Source organism: Maniola jurtina, chromosome 13 (genome assembly GCF_905333055.1).
Source record: "Maniola jurtina chromosome 13, ilManJurt1.1, whole genome shotgun sequence".
In the NCBI taxonomy this organism is placed as follows: domain Eukaryota; kingdom Metazoa; phylum Arthropoda; class Insecta; order Lepidoptera; family Nymphalidae; genus Maniola; species Maniola jurtina.
Genome location: NC_060041.1, coordinates 6936206 through 6957434, shown reverse-complemented (window position 1 = coordinate 6957434; position 21229 = coordinate 6936206). Strand labels below are relative to the sequence as shown.

Here is a 21229-nt window from a genome sequence, read left to right as displayed (position 1 = left end):
AGCCCCACATGACGGAGGGGTATGCGTCAGGCATTTCCTGTGTACAAAAAAAGACCTATATTTCGGATCCATATTTCATCACTGACAATATGCACTATTCAAAGACTGTTCTTCAAGCATTGAGGAATTTTGGACAGAGACATCTCGAAGGTTCCCGAAGGCTGCCTGAGTTAGATTTGTCGGCTAGCTAGCTTTTTTCGAAATTGGACTTACTTAGCTGGATTGTGTGTTAGAGCTTTCTTATGAGATATTATATGTACATAATATAACCATGGGTCTCATAAGAAAGCTCAGATTCATGCTGCGGGCAATGGGGAGAGCCTAAAGGTTGGAACGCCATTTCGGCGGCCGTGTTTCCTGCCATATATACCTTAGATACCTGCAAGCCAAGAGTGAATAGGCATCTTCTAGGTAAGCGTGCTCCAACTTTGACCTCATCATTGCTTTCTTTAAAGCATGATTGTCGTCAAGCGCAAGCGCAAAGATTCAGGCGGCGCAAACCCGTAGCATGTGGAAGACCCTATTAAAGACTTATGTTCACTGTGGACGTCTGTCGGTTGATGTTGATGATTATGTCTTTAGTGCAAGTAGTTCAGTAGTTTCAGAGTTTATCGATAACAAACAAACAAACCTTTCCTCTTCATAATATATGTAGTTAGTAGCGCAAACTTGGAAAAAAATCTCGTGGACACTCTTTGATTTTCCGAGATAAATGTCATTTTACCTGACAGCCCTAATCAATTTTATCACTGATATTAATAACTAATTCATAACCGTTAAACCTAAGTGTCAAAATCTCGTTTTTCTAGTCGAGTTCCGTAGGCTCTTTGAACCCACTGCATTATTATCCCAAGAAAACCTACCATTAGATGTAGGAATAATGGAAAGAGGTCACAACCCTCAGCAATAAAGAATACGATGCGGAGAGAGATGTCACTCTCAAGGTCTTTAAATGTATCCATGCAAAAAACCACGTCGACTGGTTGCTCCGTTGCAGCGTGATTGAATATTAAACCAACAAACACACTTTCGCATTTGAAATATGGCCAGTGATTATAAGAAACAGTTTAAATCTCTCTCTGCTCTCTGAGAGACGTTAGGCAAAGTGAACACGAATTATGACACTTCTGTGTTCTTATACAAGCTTAGGTCTCTCAATTTTGTCAATTAATGTCAAATTTCTTTCTCAGATCAAAACCTAGTAAGTGGTTTAAATTCAAGAGAAGTTTAGGCCGTAGTCTTCAACAAGAAACTCGGCGGTTGCTCTTTTCAAAGATTTGATATACAATATTAAATTGCTTAAAACGCACATAACTGAAAAGTTAGTAGTGCGTGATTCCAGGATCGAACCCCCGACCTTCGATTAGGAGGCGGACGTTCTAACCACTAGGCTATGACAGTTTTTAAATTAAAGGGGTTTAAATATTTTAGTGTGAAGACTGGCCTACACATTTATTCATTAGATGTGCATCACTTTCTTTTTTAGGGTTCCGTACCTCAAAATGAAAAACGGAGCTCTTAAAGGATCACTTTGTTGTCTGTCCATTTGTCCGTCCGTCCGTCAAGAAAACCTATACAGTACTTCCCGTTGATCTAGAATCACGAAATTTGTTCTCGGATTTATTCCTTTACTTGGGCTATGAGAGTTGAGACCTATCTACCTGCCCATAATTCTAGGTTAACGGGAAATACACTATCGGTTTTCTTGACAGACACGACAGACGGACAGACGGACAGAAAGACAGACAACAAAGTGATCCTATAAGGGTCCCGTGTTTCCTTTTGAGATATGGAACCCTAAAAACATTATGCAAGTATGCAAAGTATTTCCCTTGCAAACCATATTTTAACAGTTGACATGTAGAGGTCATTGACTTTTCCTATCTTACTTTTAAGTTTTAATGCATTATTAAGTATTTACTGTTTTGACATGGTATTTAGATAATGGGTGATATTTATTTTATTTAATCTAATTCCTTTTAAAAACTTAGTAAGGCGCATTAATCTATAAAAACCTAGCCAGTTCAAAGACTTACTATGTTTTAAAATGGTCAAAGCGACTTACTAGCTTTTAATTTTACTTTAATGTGGGTGTCCTTACAATACAACGGGACATACTATGAAAGTTAGGCTTATGACATAAAACGATTTTCGGAAAAATGACATTTACTTTGTTTTGATATGGGGCGGTCGATATAATTAGGTACTAGGGTAAAGGCTCGAGTAAATGAACAGATTGGACGTTTTTACATGTATTAAGAGCTGGAATAAAAAACCGGCTGATATACCTTTTTTAAATATTTTCTTACAAATTCTTACACTTTTTTCAATTTCAATTTCAAAACCGTGTTCCGTTCAAACCGTTCAAAAGTGTGTGTGCGTCCATGTGTGTGTGTTAGTGTGATGTATGTTTGTACGAGTGTTTGTGAGTGTGGTATTTCGTTGTATAACCACATGAGTAGCGAACAGAGTCAAAGCTTCATACAAGCGCGCTACGATAGGTACACTACTACAAGCTTGAGGCGCGTGTGTGCGTGAGCACAGGCGCTACGTCGCGTACGGAGAGAAATCGGTTTATACCGGCTCGGCCTGTGCTCAAGTTCAGGGGCTGCAGTACACGTCGCGCGTCGTGTTTTCATTTAATTTAATGTTAATGATAATAATTTAAATAGTGTTTAAAATCTATTTTCTTGAACTGTCATAGATTTTGTTCAAAATCAATATCTGAGGATCCCTAGGATCACAAAACAGGAAATTGTTACCAAAATTTAAAAAAATCGACGCCATTTTGAAATTCTTTGTTAATTGACCGATTTCGTTCAAAATCGATATTTAGAGCTCCCTGGGATCACAAAATAAGAAACTGTTACCAAAATTTAAAAAAGTCGACGCCATTTTGAAATTCTTTGTTAATTGACCGATTTCGTTCAAAATCGATATTTATAGCTCCCTGGGATCACGAAATAAGAAACTGTTACCAAAATTTAAAAAAGTCGACGCCATTTTGAAATTCTTTGTTAATTGACCGATTTCGTTCAAAATCGATATTTAGAGCTCCCTGGGATCACGAAATAAGAAACTGTTACCAAAATTTAAAAAAGTCGACGCCATTTTGAAATTCTTTGTTAATTGACCGATTTCGTTCAAAATCGATATTTAGAGCTCCCTGCAATCACAAAATAAGAAACTGTTACTTAAATTTAAAAAAGTCGACGCCATTTTGAAATTCTTTGTTAATTGACCGATTTCGTTCAAAATCGATATTTAGAGCTCCCTGGGATCACAAAATAAGAAACTGTTACCAAAATTTAAAAAGTCGACGCCATTTTGAAATTCTTTGTTATTTGACCGATTTCGTTCATAATCGATATTTAGAGCTCCCTGGGATCACGAAATAAGAAACTGTTACCAAAATTTAAAAAAGTCGACGCCATTTTGAAATTCTTTGTTAATTGACCGATTTCGTTCAAAATCGATATTTAGAGCTCCCTGCAATCACAAAATAAGAAACTGTTACCAAAATTTAAAAAGTCGACGCCATTTTGAAATTCTTTGTTATTTGACCGATTTCGTTCAAAATCGATATTTAGAGCTCCCTGGGATCACGAAATAAGAAACTGTTACCAAAATTTAAAAAAGTCGACGCCATTTTGAAATTCTTTGTTAATTGACCGATTTCGTTCAAAATCGATATTTAGAGCTCCCTGCAATCACAAAATAAGAAACTGTTACCAAAATTTAAAAAAGTTGAGGCCATTTTGAAATTCTTTGTTAATTGACCGATTTCGTTCAAAATCGATATTTAGAGCTCCCTGGGATCACAAAATAAGAAACTGTTACCAAAATTTAAAAAAGTCGACGCCATTTTGAAATTCTTTGTTAATTGACCGATTTCGTTCAAAATCGATATTTAGAGCTCCCTGGGATCACGAAATAAGAAACTGTTACCAAAATTTAAAAAGTCGACGCCATTTTGAAATTATTTGTTAATTGACCGATTTCGTTCAAAATCGATATTTAGAGCTCCCTGGGATCACAAAATAAGAAACTGTTACCAAAATTTAAAAAAGTCGACGCCATTTTGAAATTCTTTGTTAATTGACCGATTTCGTTCAAAATCGATATTTAGAGCTCCCTGGGATCACGAAATAAGAAACTGTTACCAAAATTTAAAAAAGTCGACGCCATTTTGAAATGCTTTGTTAATTGACCGATTTCGTTCAAAATCGATATTTAGAGCTCCCTGGGATCACAAAATAAGAAACTGTTACCAAAATTTAAAAAAGTCGACGCCATTTTGAAATTCTTTGTTAATTGACCGATTTCGTTCAAAATCGATATTTAGAGCTCCCTGGGATCACAAAATAGGAAACTGTAACCAAAATTTAAAAAAGTTGGCACCATTTATAATTCTTTCTAAATTGACTGATTTCGTTAAAATCGATATTTAGATCTATTGATCGATATTTAAACTAGGCAATCACAACAAAAACAAACTTTACCATCTTGTTGAACAAATAACTATTGTTAATTAAATTGTATCCTCCAGTGCCAACCCTACCAAAATAGTTATAAAATTTGCTCGCTTCTTAGAAGCTTTGCCTCTGTTTGCTACTCTGTGGTATAACACCATGTTAGTAAATCTTAGTATATTTTTAACCGACTTTAAAAAAAGGAAGAGGTTCTGAATTCGTCGGTATCTTTTTTTTTATGTATGTTCCCCGATTACTCAAAGACGCCTGGACTGATTTGGATTTTTTTTTTTGTTTGATAGGGTATACTTTGCAAGTGGTCCCATATAAATTTGGTAAAGATCTGATGAATATCTTTGAAGATGGAGAACAGAACTCCTCAATGGATAAGAGCAAATTCAATTTTTTTTTAATGTATGTTCACCGATTGCTCAAAGACGCCTGGACCGATTTGGAAATTATTTTTTTTTGAAAAGCTAGGTATACTTTGCAGGTGGTCCCATATAAATTTGATGAAGTTCTGATGAATATCTTCTGAGATGGAGAACAGAACTCCTCAATGGATAAGAGCAAATTGCTCGCGAGCAGTGTAATTGCTTAGTAAACAGTAGGGTTTTAGCTGGGCATGGCATATTATTATAGTACAGTGGGGCCACTAAAAATTTTGAAATAAAAAATTTTCAAAAGAAAAATAAAACCGACTATATGGATATGGATTGGATATGGTATGGATATGGATCCCTCTTGGGTATCCCCATTTCTCTCTGTCTTTGGTACTATCAAGCTAATTTTCTCTCGCGATTTGCACAATAGCATTAGACCAACGCGTCTTCGGTCTACCTACCTGTCCTTCTTTCATCTGTAAAAATCGATACAATATGACCATTTGCATTGCAGTTTTAGGGCATGTCTCAAGGTGTCTGTAGGCTTTGTCTTTTTTCTTATGTCTTCAATTCTCACTTTGAATATTTTTTGCTTAATTTATGCAACTTGCCATCGCCCTTTAGCAAGTTACTATTTCTTTTTATATTCTTTGTCTGGACCCATGTTTGGCTGGCATAGGTAAGGCATGGCAGGATGCATGTATCTATAACGGATCTTTTAAGATGTACTGGGTAAGCTCCTTTCATTCTTTCCTTTTGTGCCCAGTAAAACAAGCATACTCGGGCTACTTTGAGAACCCATTAGCAGCTAACAGCAAGGCCTGGACTCCAATTTTGATATGTGGAAGCTGTATTTCCTCGTTGCGTTTATGAGCAAATAAGAATAGTTAACTACTTTTACTAAAAAAAAATTTATTATTTGGCGCGAACCATCTAAACACCATGATGATTATTATTTCTGCGTTGTGAATATTACCAGAAGAAACAGCAAAAAAATTGTTCCAAGCGGCTCTATTGTAACTTGCAGTCTGCAATTTGAACGATTCTGACTTCTGGTGATAAATCTGTACCTCAGCCCCAACCCAGTACCTCTAATCTACCATTTCAAGAACTTTCAGAAGGTAGTGACGATGTAGTGACTTTTTTACATCTCAACTTAGACTATTCAATCAAAATTATTTGGATCACTTAATGAGAGATCTTAGATTGTCTAAAAAGCATCAGAACATGTGGCTTCTCGGCTCAAAGGAACAAATCTGATAACATCAGACACTTGTGTTACGGTATATTATTCTCACTACTCTTAACACATTCAGTAGCTGATGTTGCACTTCCAGCGACTTGGATGCAACAAGGGCGTTAAGTTTCATTTTCTCTGTAGTCATTTGGACTGTTTTCCAGAAAATTTAGGTGACTTTCAAACTAAGATAACTATACCAAAGGGGATAATATCATATGAAAGGGCTCTATTATACATTCTAAAACAGGTTTTATTTATTATTATTATGTAAAAGAGTTTTTGATTTATCGCGCAAAATGTAGAAAAAAATATATAATAAGTCAAAAACTGAAAATCTGACATTTTTTTTTAAATTCCAAGCCGAAAATATACTTAAGAATTTATTAATAGGAATCGAGAGTTTATGCACTAGATAGAGTTCGTTCATTCACTGAAATTTCCAGTTCATTTACTGGCAATTTATCCTTTTGTTAAATAAAATAATTTATAATAATTAATACCACGCATTTTATTTGATTTTTTGATATACTGTGTACAGATACACAAAAAATAAAAATTATATATAGAACAATTCTCATATATCTTAATTTTAGGTGAAAGTCAGGGTAATCCTTATTCGTTCATGTACTGGATCTTTTACCCTCCTACGTCAAAATACTAAAAGTCCGCGTAAATTTCGCAGATTGAAATGTCTGCTTGATTAATTGTCAATAGAGGGTCATGACATGTCAAAATTGCTAGTTTGAAGGTGAAATCGTCTAAGTCATTCGAGATGGTTTTCCTCTTAAGGAACCACATATTGTCATGCCACATAGTGTCAACACTTTCCATAGTAAACTACTAATATAGCCACTGAGATAGTGAATAGATAGGCCTATACTCTATCCGCGGAAAGAATTTAGCTAAGCTATCCCAGCGGCTATGTTGGTAGTAGGCAAACTATGTTGTATAGAATAGGCGTTGCTTTGTACAAGTACATAACGTTTCGTCTGGTAGGAGGCTTTGGCCGTGGCTAGTTACCACCCTACTGGCAAAGCCGTGGCGCCCAGCGATTTAGCGTTCCAGTACGATGCCGTGTAGAAACCAAAGGGCTATGAGTTTAATAAAAACTGCCATATCTCTTCCAAGTTAGCCCGCTTCCATCTTAGACTGCATCATCACTTACTACCAGGTGAGATTGCAGTCAAGAGATAACTTGTATCTGAAGTTTTAAAAAAACCTTCGCGGATAGGGTAGAGACAGAGTTACAGACTGAGCAAAATAGTTGCAGCCATAGTATATAGATGTGTGTTGTTTCAGAAGGCAGCGTGGTAGTCAGTGGACTGACGCCGATCGTGGTGTCGCAGCCGGCGGCGCACTTGTTGCAAACGCACACACTCACACATAAGGTATTATTATTTTTCTGTATAGTGCGCGCAAAACAGTACTGGAGTACTGTTCACGAGGCGTATGACTGCAAAAAGTCTGAAAAAAAATCTGTTTTGGAATGTGTACGCCCTTTCATATGATACCCCACTTGGTATAGTTATCTTACTTTTAATCGAAAATACTAATTAACTGTTTGTCCATTTTAGTTTTTTTTTTTTAGTTTTAGTTATCGTTAGCTGTACCCGCGTGCCGGGTACGGCTAGCGATAACGATACGTTACTCCATTATTCTAGCAAAATGATTGTTTGAATGGCTTTGTCAGATGGTGGAGACGCAGATGGTGAAAGGCACCGTGGCGCCGCTGACGGTGAGCGCGCAGTACCTCAGCGCGACCACCATCGTCAAGCCCGTAGTCGTGGTGTCCAGCGCGCACGAGCCGCACCAGCCGCACCAGCCCCACCCGCACGAACACACGTGACCGGAGCCCGTGCTGTGAGCGAGACTATAAATGGACTCAGACTAACTGTCCACACATACAATGGTGTTATAAACAACTCGAAGTTACTAGGAGCCTGTGGCCAGGGACAAGTCTAGACAAAACACAAGGCCAGGAGACAAATCTTGCGGTTTTAATAACTAACGTCATGTTTACACCAACAAATAAGTTTTGATACCTGTATTTTGATGAAACTTGGAAAAACATGTTAAATGATTAACTTACGTATTCTTTAAGACATATTGTCTCTTTCTTTTGATAACAAAATATAGAGACAAGCCGAGAAGTCTTTTATAAGTTTTGTATACAACTGTCACAGCTTGTTTTTGATATTATCACAAAACTGGCGATATTACATACTACATAATGCAATACATATTTTAGACTTTGATGTTAACGTGGTGTATATGATATATTTGAGCTGATTTATTTTACTTTTAACAATTACTGCTAGATTAGTACCTGGCCGTACTCGAGCACCATATCTTCCGGTTATCCGCGAGCATGCTCGAGTAACCCTATATTTCATAGTATTAACTAAAGCCTGATTTTTAATTTCGTGGAATTCTGACAGTTTTTATTTTATACATTGGGTGGGTTGATTGGTATAAAAAAACAGGGTTACCAGCTGAAGTTTATTTTTACCCCAAACCCAATCCCTGTCATCATTAAAAAAAAGTCCTAAGCCGTGCCTAGTATTAGTTGTTTCGCTCTAAAATAGGACGAAATACCCAAAAGTGGAAAACTGTCACCAACAGAAAATAACAGGAGCATTCTTTGTTTTTTTTTTGTATTTAATCAAAACACATAACAGTCCTTCGTGTTGTGCAATCTTGTAAAAAATAGTGTACTTTTAAGTAACAGTTTAGTATAAACTTACCCTTTACCATACCTTTGAGGGAATCTCTGGCAACACCAAGAAACAACTCCACGGAATTCAAAATTAGAGTCTATTTGAAGTGGATAAAGACGATATTTAATTATTTATTCGTCGGTAAAGTGCTCGACCATGCGGGCGTCATGTGCGGTTTTGTTAGCGCTGAACCTTAGGCAAACTAATTGTTAATAACACCCAAAATCTTGGTCAGTTAGACTTTTTGTACACAAATATTTTATTTGATCTAAAGACTATTTATTATTTATGACACATTATATTTTAATTTATGTTGTTTGTTTTAAATAAACACGTGTATACATTATACGTGTTTGAAAGAGGAGAGAAATGCATTTGCGTCAGTGCGCGGTCACTTGCTCGTATGTTCTGAAACGGTTGTCGCCTGTTGGTAACCTATGTTCACTGCCCAATTTAACAAGCAATAATTCGATGTTGAATTTATCTTAAGGGAAGTTTTGAGCTATGCGCAAATGTCGTCTTTAATGTATTTTTGTGGCTACATTAACACCTCTCTACCATGTTGCTGTCGTGACACGAACTACGTGTTTATGACACCTAGAGCCATTTGCATATAGGTTTTGGACGACGGTATTGTAATTGATTTGATCTACAAAGTTATGATTGGTTTTGCTACAAAGTGATAACTTCTGATTAGTCGCTCTCACAATATTAGCTAAAATGTACAGATGCATCAAGAATACTATAAATTCAGCCAATCACCAAAATTAAAAATCAAGTCTTAGGCCGGCCGCATATTATTAGTATTAGAAATTGTCTGTTTGGAAATTTTCTGGGGCATTCGCTTTGCGAACATCAGCAGCGTACGTCTGATCTGGCAAAATTCTGAATCTGGGAAGGTCTAGTACAAAATGTATGAGTAGAGTACAGAGTGCCTTTCAGTGCGCGTCACAATCTTTTTTGACAGACAATATGTCAAATTCTCTTGTACACAAATCTCAACTAAACTAAATTGACAGACCTAAATCTATAGTGCTATCCTATCATTTTAGTTAAATTTAGAGATTTTGTACAAGAGAATCAGCCACATTTTAATATGCCACTGACTTTAAAGATTTTTGTAGTCACCCAAAAGTTAAATGTAAATGTGGCTTCACCACGCAGAAACGCTTTTAGAACAGTTTTCTATTGTTAAATTCTCGTCCGTTTTACTCGTATGAGCTTTAGCAATAAAATCAAATATGAGATTCACAAGTGTTGTAAAGTAAGAACGCGCATATATGAGAAACTTCTATGTTCTAAAAGTATTGCACAAAATGTAACAAACGCCCTAATCATATTTCTCGGATATATGAGTTTTGGACAGCCAAAAAACCTGAAGGGTCTAGTACACGATGGACTAGTGCAATGGGACAATGTGTCCAAGTGATGTTTCAAGGGTCATATTTAAAATAAATTCATTTATTGTTTTCGGGCTTAGATGATAAAAAGATATATCTTATCTTAATGGCTTAGTTTAAGTAAACATCAGTAAAGTACGTGTGTATGGAGAAGACTCAAATGGTCCAACATTTTGTCCAAACGTGTATTAGGCTCCTGATCTAGTCTCTCAAAGGATCATGGTAACAAAATGCCGGGGGGTGTGAGAAGCAGGCGCTTGCTATTTAAGCAGGGTACTCACCTAGCCGTGTAGCAAGTAACGTATCTGATACTGTATCAACCTGCAAGTGGGTTCGCACTGATACTGCAACTCGACGGGTCATTGCGAACTTACTGCGCACCACGTGCGAGCGGCTCGAAGCGGGCTCGTGTCTACGTACTAACTTGATAGTTTAAAAAAAAGAATATTAGCCATGCTCATCATGACTAATACTCCCCCTTTCCCCTCCAATTAAGCGTAATGTTTGTGCCAGGAGTGGGTACGACAATAGGGCAACGGGTGGGGTTTGAACCGCTGACCTTTCGGAATTCAGTCCGCTCCTCAACCGTTCAGCTGTCGAGGCTAAGTTGATACAGTAACAGATACCTTAAATGCTACACGGCTAGGTGAGTGCCCTGCTTACGTGCAAATGTTTCATTGTGGTAGATAAAACAAAGACAGTGATAGCAAAGTGACAAATGGGGTGTCTGTTTATATCGTCCGGCCAATCTGTTACGCTAGCGTAGGTAAAATTTACTTTATATTTTTCTACAAACAAATTAATTCCATGTGATTTGTACAGAACTGTAATGATACGAATGTAAAAAAATATTATTTAAATTATATTTATTTATTTAGAGCCAGTAAAATAAGCAAAATTTATATACCTAACTGCAAAGCTTAATTAATATAGTTTGGAGCGGATTCGAAGGTGTATATTACATTTAGGCCTTTACTAATAGTAATTTACACACTGAACGCTTCAACATCTTTCTGTCATACATTAGATGTTTATAAGGCATGCCTGTGTATAAGCAGTGTGTAATTTTTTTTGAGTAAAAGCCTGAGTAAATATCTTTTCCGAAATCGTTTGATTCCTAAAATAAATTTATTAAGACCCTTACTAATAAAAGTGTACCTACTCGCGGTTTATATGCTTAAGTTAAAAAAAAGCTACTCCTTCACTCGTTGCGCAGAAGCGTAAAATTTACAGAAACGAATTTTTATTTAAATCAGGTATATAAAAGTGTATACATTTATTAGTAAGACTATAAAATATGTTTAATATTATTTATTACACAATATTTTAATTTGTAAAAAAAATTTTCTATTATCAAGGACATGTTTTATATTATAGTATTAGTCACCTTTTTAGCTTTGTATCAAGAACCGCGGAAGATTATGTTTCATACCGTTTTACAACAGATAAACACAAAATGGAATGGGTTAACATTTGTAATTGTGAATATTTAGAATTAAGCTGAATCGGTACTTGTTATGTATAGATTAACAAGATAAAGTTTATTTTTTCTATATAATATCTGTGATGTGTGAAGTTAGATACTGTAGAACTCGAAACTCTGTACAAAAAACGTCTTTAGGTGTTGTCAATTTCTAATAATCGCGTGTTTATAGATAAATAGAGCGTATAATGGATTCTTATTTTAATAATGAAAATGTGGCTTATCTATGTGTGAAGGAATATTTTTTGTGATAAGTAGGTCTTAGAAAGTGGAAAAAAGCAGCTGACAGCATTCATTAGGATAATAAATTGAATAGGTATCAGATTTCCGTGTATTGCTAAAGCCGCGTTTTCACGGATCGACCTGGGTATAGAACGATTGATCGTTCAACTGATAACTAATCGTCTGTGTATCACCTATACTTCGACCAAGTCGATTGACTTTAGTTTTAATCGACTAAAGTTGAAAAGCTTTTCGCCTTTTTAGAATTTGCATAATTTCTTGCATCAATTATAATTAATTCACAAATTAATTTAATTCCTGTTGACTCATTTATTCGGCTATGTTTTTGTCTATGCTGATTTCGATTGCGATTTCAACAAAACGTGCAAATAAGTTTTCTATTACGTCTTCGTTAAACTGCTCAAGTCAAGGTAGAACGTACCTAGATCGACTAGTGAAAATGCGGCTCAAGCGAGCATATTCTTTACTCGGGAGTTACGAAACCCGTGCAAGGGAATTATTCTCGCTAAGAATAAGAACTGAGAAACTTATTATGATCTTTAGCTGGTTTTCTTTTCACGCTCATCGTAAGCGCTGACACGACTAAGTACTAGACTTGCTATTCGAATGTTCGGTATGGAGCTAGGCAGCTTTAAATTTTGTCTGCGTTGAATCTAGCCGCGAGTTGTCCTTATAGCATGCCTATAATTTTGAATGGATAGAATTTTAAGCCGCCCGCATTATCAGTTAATGTCCGCTAGAAAAAAAATCTGTCTCACTCCCAAAAACACGAATGCATCCCGTGACTTGTGCGTGAAGCATGCGACTCGCAAACGACTCGTGGACACGCCCATATTATGTTTTTACGATACGCGTTGCATATACAGTTCATGGGCATGCGCAAGTGTAGATCAGCCTTTACGGCACTAGTCAGAATTTTTTTCTATCAATTTCTGATAAGATCCGACTGGTCTTATCCTTCCTCGTGATTGTGATTCATTGCAGATGAATACTTGTTTTAAATTGAATTAGAACATTCGAGCGAAATCTCACAGCAAAATTATAATTCAAATTTTCCCAGAACCGATATTATTGTAAACAGTGAAAAAACGTTTTTTTACAAAAAGGAATTCTCATGGCTTCCATTGCAGAATAGTATATTTCATTACAAGTGCGGAAAGGCTGTCATTGCAAAGAGTTCCGACAAATGTCTACCCGAGCCGAGGCGTAGCTGAAGGCGAGGGTTGACAGTCGGAACGAGTTGCAATGACGGTTCCGCACGTGTACTGAACGACTATTTTTAATACAGTTGCGAAAAAATGAAGCAATTTAATAAAATAGTAAAAACACAATAAACTCAACTAACTTATTTAATTTAATTTAAAACAACTTTATTGTTAATAGATATAAAAAAACTAGGGTCGAAATTACTCATTTTAGGCAACCAACAACTAAACTAGCAAAGAAAATTTCTGAAAAATGGCGCCAACCGTAGAAAGCAGAGTTTTTTTTTTTCTTCAAAGGGAACTATGCCCATACAGCCAAGTCTTCAGTAGAAGTTTTTTATTGATATGAAATGAAAATGAAATTTAATGAGATGAAATGAAATGAAACCTAACCAAACTCATTCAATCAAATCATTAAATCTGATATTGAAACAAATTAGTAGCTTCTTATTAGAAATACGTATTTGCATGAATCATAAAAACTTCTATGAATTTTTTTAGTAAAAACTTCATGGTTGGTTTTTCTTTTTAATATTTTGACAGTTGGGAAAGAAAAAGCACGAGTGCGGGAAAGGTAAAGAAAAAGCACGAGTATGTAATAGCCCACATCCCGAACGCTTTACGTCCCTGCAATACGCCACTTTTTGAGCAATTGTATTAAAAAAGCTGTATTTATAAATGCTTGAATACAATCATTGGTACTGTGAAAAAAGTCCATATCTTATTAAAATTTTTACAATAACTGAAGCTTCGTCGCTCCTAGATTCGTCAAACAGGTCTATGCGTGACAGGTTGAGATGGCAACCGGGGTGGGGACGCCCCGTACACCCGCACAGCCCCGCGCTAACCCGCTGCGGGTGACGTGCGAGTGTGCCCGGTGTCCCCACGCCTCATACCCCGATTGCCATCTCAACCTGTCGCGCACTATAATAAATGGCTCACAAACGAGCGATACTTTGTTGACAACAGGTGACTGCTGCCGTCGTCGACAAAATGCTATTCGTTTATACACTCAGTCTAATTTTTTTTTAATTCCATGTAATTTTTTTTTAAATTGAACTTCAATAGCACCCCAAATTACTCTTAATCCTTGTCAACTGTCAAAGTTTATTTTTTGTAAAAATCACAATGTGTATGTTTATTGCCCACTGCCCAGCCAAAATCACATTATATGTACGAAGATACAAAAACAAATTATTCTACTTAGATTGGTCGAATGTAACGCAGAACTAAATCTCATCGCCCCGAATCGTATCATTTCCAATTGGGTATTTCCATTCTTAAAAGTTAACCCATTAAATATCAATAAGTTCTCTGAATTCGCTCCAGTATTCAGTTTAAAGCCATGTACAGATCGAACAGTGAAGATAAGCGAAGCCGAATTGTAGACGTGGCCGATGGAAACCGAACGCCCGCTCGCGTTCGCTGTTGTAGAATCAGCGAGGAGAGCAAATGCTTTTTTTTTAAATATTGTAATTTTAAGTTTGTGTCAAAAAATCGCAGAAAGTTTTTGATCAATAGGTACTTTGATATCCTGTAAATCAATCAATGTAGTCTACCAATCCGCACTGGGCCAGCGTGGCAGACTTGGGCCTAACCCTTCTTATTCACCAGTGGAGGAGACCAGTGCTTTACAGTATGTTGGCGATGGGTTGATGATGATAATGATGATGATGATGAAATCAATACGTATCGCGCACTAAAGCTCATCATTACAAAACTAAATACTTCAAAAAATTGTTATACGTAACAACTGTCACAAACCTCCTCGGTCTCCCCTAAAATTCGTTCACGTTCGCTGATTCTACAACAGCGGGGCGAGCGAACGTTCGGTATCAATCGGCACGCCCACAATTCGCCTACGCTTGCATTTAGTCTGTACGCGGCATAATATATATTTGTAAAAATAATTTATAACAATATACGATTTATCTTAGCTGTGGAAGTGATTTGTCACTTTGCCTAATATTAATAGTGTAGGTATGAAAATTGTATAAATATTTTAAAGTAAGAGAGAAATCTATTTTAATTGTAATATTGTGAAGCGAATGCTCATGTAAATATTGTAGTGTATAAAGTTCTAATGTGTTAGAAATACACGAAGTTATATATTTAATTTGGACGTTTTTCTTAATCACTCGACTTAAACCTAGCATTACCTAAATATCTACAGTAAGAAGATTCTATTAAATATTCCAAAAATACGGGTCCCCTATTTCTGTTTATCTAATGATAGATCAATTATTTACGATTATACGAAAGAACAGCAATAATGTTCTACACCACCCTCACTACTTGAAAATGGAAACTATTAATCGAATTAGGTCAACGATCTCTACTCTAGGGACATTAATTTATTTCAATGAATTAGGCACATAGCAACAGACCTAGCTGGCTGGTAGGGTACTACCTATACTAGGTATTCAAGCATTTCGATTTTGGCACTAAGCTTGTTAGATATTATGCGTAAGTAGTTTTTCATTGGTCTAACTCTAGCCCCTTCACATTATATTAGAGGACACCTGTGCTTAGTAGTGGGTCTGCGATGAGTTGAACATGATGACTTCAATTTTGGGATTTTTTGTTCTTGGCATTGTGCGTCTAAATGGTATTTAGGTACATATATGTAGATAGGCCGTCCATGAGATAGGCACCTAGCTATAAACAAGCAATTAAGTATGTACCTACTACTAACCTGCCACTATTAAGTAAGTATTGTCTGTTCTGCGTTCATGCATAAGACAAATAAATAAAATGATTTACGTTGAAGTCTGAAGGTTATGTACACCGGTAGCGACAGCATCCGGTAACATTTAGGTCGACATGATATTACGATAAAAATTAAAAACATTTCCGAACGTGATGCAATATTTTTCCTTATTTACTTACTCTTAGATATAATGGATTAATACCGAGTAGATATTTCGATAGAAACCTAATTAAAGGGGAGATGAGCTGCTTTTATTTCTGTAACTTTAGCGATTTCGCTAACGTGAATGTAGGTTTTTAAATCGCGTAAAAGTCGTAGAACCTCTTTCCCGAGACAAAAAGTACCTACTTAGCCTAGCATTATAGCCAAAGGGTTCTTCCTGGCTAGCAGCGTAGGTATTAGGCAAAATACGAACCTGCAATTAAACCATTTAGGTACCTACATATCTGTTACTAATTTTATTAAAGTCAAAAAAATGTTAACAGCTTACTCGTTACTGATGCCCACCTTCATCACGCACGACAGAGTTCATCACGCAATTAGGGAGGTTGTCAAGGATGACAACCTCCCTAATTGCGTGATGAACTCTGTCGCTTTATAGTATAAGTGGAAAGTCCTGGGGCTTGTCTCTGGTCTGATCTGGTGGGGGACTTCGACCATGGCTATGATTCTCTAGCACGAGCTATGGTTTAGATCCTACCAGTAAAGCCGCACCGGCAAGCGATTCAGCATCATAGTACGATGCTGTGTAGAAACTAGAAACCGATTAGGGATATGGGGTATAAAGCGACACATCCTAAATTCCAGGTTAACATCATTTATCTGCAAAAGGGATCGAAATCAACTACTTAGAATCTGATAAAAACCCCTCGGGTACTTTTTGACAAGCCTGCCACTGTGCCTTTCTTCAAGGCGGTTGAGCCTTGAAAAGGTAACTGTAAAACAGATACTTCCGCATTAAAACTATTACCAGAGTGTACCTAGTGTATGAGGCCGCGACTTCATGTGGATTTACTGTTTTTAAAAATCCCGTTGTAACTAAGTTTACAGCTTAATGCGCGAACACTCAGACAAAAATACGGACAGACAGACAACAAAGTTTAAAAGCAAATAAGGGTAAAAGTAATAATCCTATAAGGGTTCCTTTTTCCTTTTGAGGTACGGAACCCTGAAAGTAGTAAAATGCTACGCAGCTACATTCCACACTCGTAGCCGGTAGCTACGCCTCTGGGAAATGTTCCCCAATTTCCCGTGCTTGTGATGTGTCGTCGGGCAATTTGGACTTGCCAACTGCCAACGTACCTAGTAGGTACGTAAGTACTCATCTTCCTATATATATAAGTATCCTATAAGTAGGTATGAATTTTCTTTTAGGTTTAAAGATTAGTTACTTTATATAGATTCATATGTTAGTGATACTATTCGGAACAGGCGGCTTAATCTAAAGGGAAAGAAAGAAGGGTAAACTAGTAAAGGCGTGTAGCTTATACATATCTGTTGAAAAACACGTTACGTATATTAGAGTGGATTTGACATGCAAGACGTAATTTATATAAAATACGGAAACTGTGATAAAGTTAACATCCGGAAAACTACATAGTTAAATAATCCTAATTAGCTTGTATTGTCATTAATAAAACAAACTTTAACACACTCCTTATCGTGGTGTTTTTATTTTATTTCCTTCGTACTTAAATCCTTTATCACAAAGGAGTAACGAACTGTAGATGGTCTGTGTACACTATGCTTTTGTATATATTCGGTGAACTACGAATTTTCACCATACCTTTTCCAACTTTGATAGTCTTAGCAGCCTTTCAAGAAAATTGGGAGTTTAAAAACATAAGATGGAAATGTTGTTTCTATTAATAAACTTAGTCTTGTTTTCTGGATTCAATACACTTCCAGTAAACGATGATGATTCGGACGTAATAATTGTGGATGCTCTCTTAGAAAACAGCATCGATGGTGATGATTCTGTTATAGATATATCTAGTTTGGGACCAGAGGCATTCGGAACTCCGAAAAATGAAAGTGGTGAGATTCAATTTCCTTTTTTAGTTCTGTATCATGGTCTGAAAAAATGCCTACTTCCTTTTCTGTAAAACAATGTTTGTTGCAAAAAAAACGGCCAAGTACCAGTCAGACTCGCGCACTGAGGGTTCCATACTCGAGTATTTTTTCCAACATTTTGCATAAACTATTATGCATAAAAATAAATAAAAATCTGTTTTTGAATGTACAGGTAAAGTCCTTTCATATGATACCCCACTTGGTATAGTTATCTTACTTTGAAAATTGAAACATTTTTTTTTTTAGATGATGTGACTACAAATTCGCGGTTTTCAGATTAATTCCTGTACTTGTGCTATAAGACTTACCTACCTGCCAAAATGATTCTAGGTCAACGGGAAGTACCCTATAGGTTTCTTGACAGACACGACGGTCATACAGACAGACAGTCAACAAAGTGATCCTTTAAGGGTTCCGTTTTTCCTTTTGAGGTACGGAACCCTAAAAATCTGTATGGCGAGTGGCGACATTTTCAAATGTGTTTTTTTTAACTTTTTAGTTCGTTTTTGGTAGGGTAGTCGTGTTTTTTTTATTACGACTTGTCTTTTAGGTGACACGGTTGCGCAATGGACAGAGTCGTCGCTCATGAATCCCGAGGAAATGGGAGGATATGCGGAAGGTGATATTCTAATGCCGCAATTTGCGAAGAACGGTGTTCGTGAACAAACATCAAGATGGCCAGATGGCATTGTACCATACAAAATTGCAGGATCATTCAGTAAGTTGAACACTTAGTGTACATAAGTACATTAGTATGTTTTCATGTATGACGTTAAACAAGAATGATCTTGTTTCCAGGCAAAGACCAGCGTGACATGATCATGAAAGCCATAGCGGACTACCATCGGCTTACCTGTCTCCGCTTCGTGCCTTACAGCGGGCAAACAGATTACATTTACGTAACGAACACTAACACGGGCTGTTGGTCCAGTGTAGGGCGGCTTGGTAAGTGTGTACTAAAGAAAGTGTTTAAAGAAAATACTAAATCTGAAACAGTCAGTTCGCTAGTCGCTCCATCAATTCTTGCTTTTTATATCTTATGTTATATTTGTCTGCCCATGGACATTGCTGCATCACTCATCAGGAAAACCGCCAAATGAGTGAGGCAATGTGTCCACGCCACACAATCTACGCCTTGAATATACTTGAATATCCATTTTTAGCATTGTGGGAATACTGCAGATTAGAATGGTTAACTATATTTTACATGTACACACATAATTAAAGGAAACTCTAGGTTGGTAAAGATATACAGTTAGGTAATATGTTTCGATATTACCGTAACTTATTAAGTAGGCAGTTGTATAAATCTAAACTCATTGTAGTTACTTCACTTAGGCGTTTATGATCGGTAAAAAATCTACCTACCAACGCAACGCCAACGTTTCGGAACAGACTCTAGAAGAGTGGGCAAGAAACTCAATCAAAAAATAGGTTACAACCAACGTGTTAGGTTACAACCAATCAATGTAAAAAATTAACTTGTGATCAGCTGAATGCAAACCCGGCTTCCATGTAACATTAGTCAACTGATTTCATTTTTGGAAACCAATAAACTGTACTAACTACACTTTAGGTGGGCGTCAAGAGTTAAACCTGCAAGCGCCAGGCTGTGTGAGTAAGAAGGGCACTGTACTGCATGAGTTTCTGCATGCTGTCGGATTTTTGCACGAGCAAAGTCGACCGGAGAGGGACGACTTTGTCACCATACAATATGGCAACATCAAATCCGGTAAATTTTTGTCACTGTAATAATTTACAAATATTAGAACCTCACGATCCCGTTAAGAAGGAAGGACAAATGACTCCTGAATAGCAGTCCTGTCCTCCGTCTAGCAGTGCAGTCTATCGATCGACATTAGTTTAGTTAGGAATATAAGATCAAGATCAATAGCGCTGATATTATATACAGATAGCTTCGTACCTTTCCGTACATGAAGAGTGAATTTTTGCACAATATTGTTTTGACCGATGACCTGAAGAAGGTGGCGGGGAGCGGGTGGATGAGGAAGGCGGAGGACCGTGTTTGGTGGCGCGATCTTGGAAAGGCCTATGTCCAGCTGTGGACGCATACAGGCTGATGGAATAGAATGGAATTGTTTGCTCGTATTTGTCTTTCTACCACGCAACGATGCGAACTGTGTTCTCTTTCACGCACTCTTTGTTAGCGTATTAGCTCGGATCGATGTACACGCGCGCACGATAGAAGATTGCTCTGCCCCATAAAAGTTTGCCTAAGAACCAATTACAGTCAAAGCTGCAGCAATGGAAACATAAGTACTATTATCTATTTTATTCCCGCGGAGCTTTGACTGTCAATATCAACAGCCAATATAAAATTGTTAAAAAACCTTTTCAGGTGCAGAAAATAATTTCAAGAAGGCAGATTCTAAGCGCACAGATGACTACGGGGTATCCTATGATTACAACAGCGTAATGCATTATTCTGAGTATGCTTTCTCTAAAAATTCGCAGAAGACCATTGTTCCCAAGGTAATTTATCGACGAATCTTTGGCTTAGTCATGTCGCTTGTCAGTTGATAACTTCCTAGATTTGTGAAAATACCTTAGAGTTTTGTTCTATGGTTTTGTAGAATGCCTCTTATTATTATTATCAATACCAAATTACCTTCAACCTTTTTAAAGGAGTACGAATAGATACATCTCCTTTCGGGTTATTAAACCCATACTACCCCTTAGTTTCCACGCGCACTAAATTATTATAAGCTTGATAATTATTATGGTTGCCACTTTAACACAAATTAATCAGTATCTAAGTATCTAATATTACACAGTAGTAATACGTGCTAGTTACGTACCTAAGTCAAATTACACTCTTTTGTTGCAGATTAAAGACGTAAAACTTGGTCAGCGAGAGGGACTCAGCCGTGGGGACGTAAAAAAACTTAACAACATGTATAATTGTAAAAAAGAGTAAGTTGTACACTAATTTGTAGGAGTTGGCTAAGTCGTAAAAGTATAAAAATATACAGACCAATTCAAATTTTAGAAAAAAACATCAATTAAACAACACAATAACCCTGGCAAACATAACAATAATAGAATTTGAAATTTACCTTATTTAATTAAATATGAATTTTGATATTTTCAGAGAGCCTACATCTACAACTTCATCTGGATGGGTTGGCCAAATATGGCATAATTTTTTCGGATCTAAGTCACGAAGATCGATCATGGTTTAAAAACCTCTTATATTTTTTACATTGATGTCTTTGCTCTGTAACCTAGTCTGTATAATATAATTATATTAAGTAGGTAGTTTACTTTTACTATTAGTCAGTA

The 21229-nt window shown here is 36.7% G+C and overlaps 2 protein-coding genes across 6 annotated transcripts in view; both read left to right on the top strand.

Annotated features, from left to right (window-relative positions):
* Positions 1-11308, top strand: part of LOC123871436 (max-binding protein MNT-like) — a 46779-nt gene extending 35471 nt beyond the window's left edge. For 4 of the 5 annotated variants that reach the window (XM_045915248.1, XM_045915245.1, XM_045915247.1 and 1 more), the window contains 2 exons: positions 7395-7483; positions 7786-11308. In XM_045915248.1, coding sequence (XP_045771204.1) covers positions 7395-7483; positions 7786-7941 — 245 coding nt within the window. In that variant the 3' untranslated portion in view covers positions 7942-11308. The remainder of the gene's footprint in view (positions 1-7394; positions 7484-7785) is intronic. The other variant, XM_045915246.1, reaches the window with a different exon arrangement.
* Positions 11309-17667: 6359 nt separating this feature from the next.
* LOC123871448 (zinc metalloproteinase nas-14-like) lies at positions 17668-21207 on the top strand. Its single transcript, XM_045915278.1, has 7 exons — positions 17668-17890; positions 18477-18644; positions 18725-18871; positions 19503-19658; positions 20286-20419; positions 20775-20860; positions 21039-21207. Exons 1-7 carry the CDS (start codon positions 17701-17703, stop codon positions 21127-21129), a joined length of 972 nt encoding a protein of 323 aa, XP_045771234.1. The 5' UTR covers positions 17668-17700; the 3' UTR covers positions 21130-21207.
* Positions 21208-21229: the final 22 nt, after the last annotated feature.

Excerpts from the sequence above, each read along its gene's own strand:
- LOC123871448 (XM_045915278.1), top strand. The coding sequence starts at position 17,701 with ATGGAAATGTTGTTTCTATTAATAAACTTAGTCTTGTTTTCTGGATTC. Across the intron at positions 17,891-18,476 it reads AACTCCGAAAAATGAAAGTG|GTGACACGGTTGCGCAATGG; the intron begins GTGAGATTCAAT and ends CTTGTCTTTTAG. Across the intron at positions 19,659-20,285 it reads ATATGGCAACATCAAATCCG|GTGCAGAAAATAATTTCAAG; the intron begins GTAAATTTTTGT and ends AAACCTTTTCAG.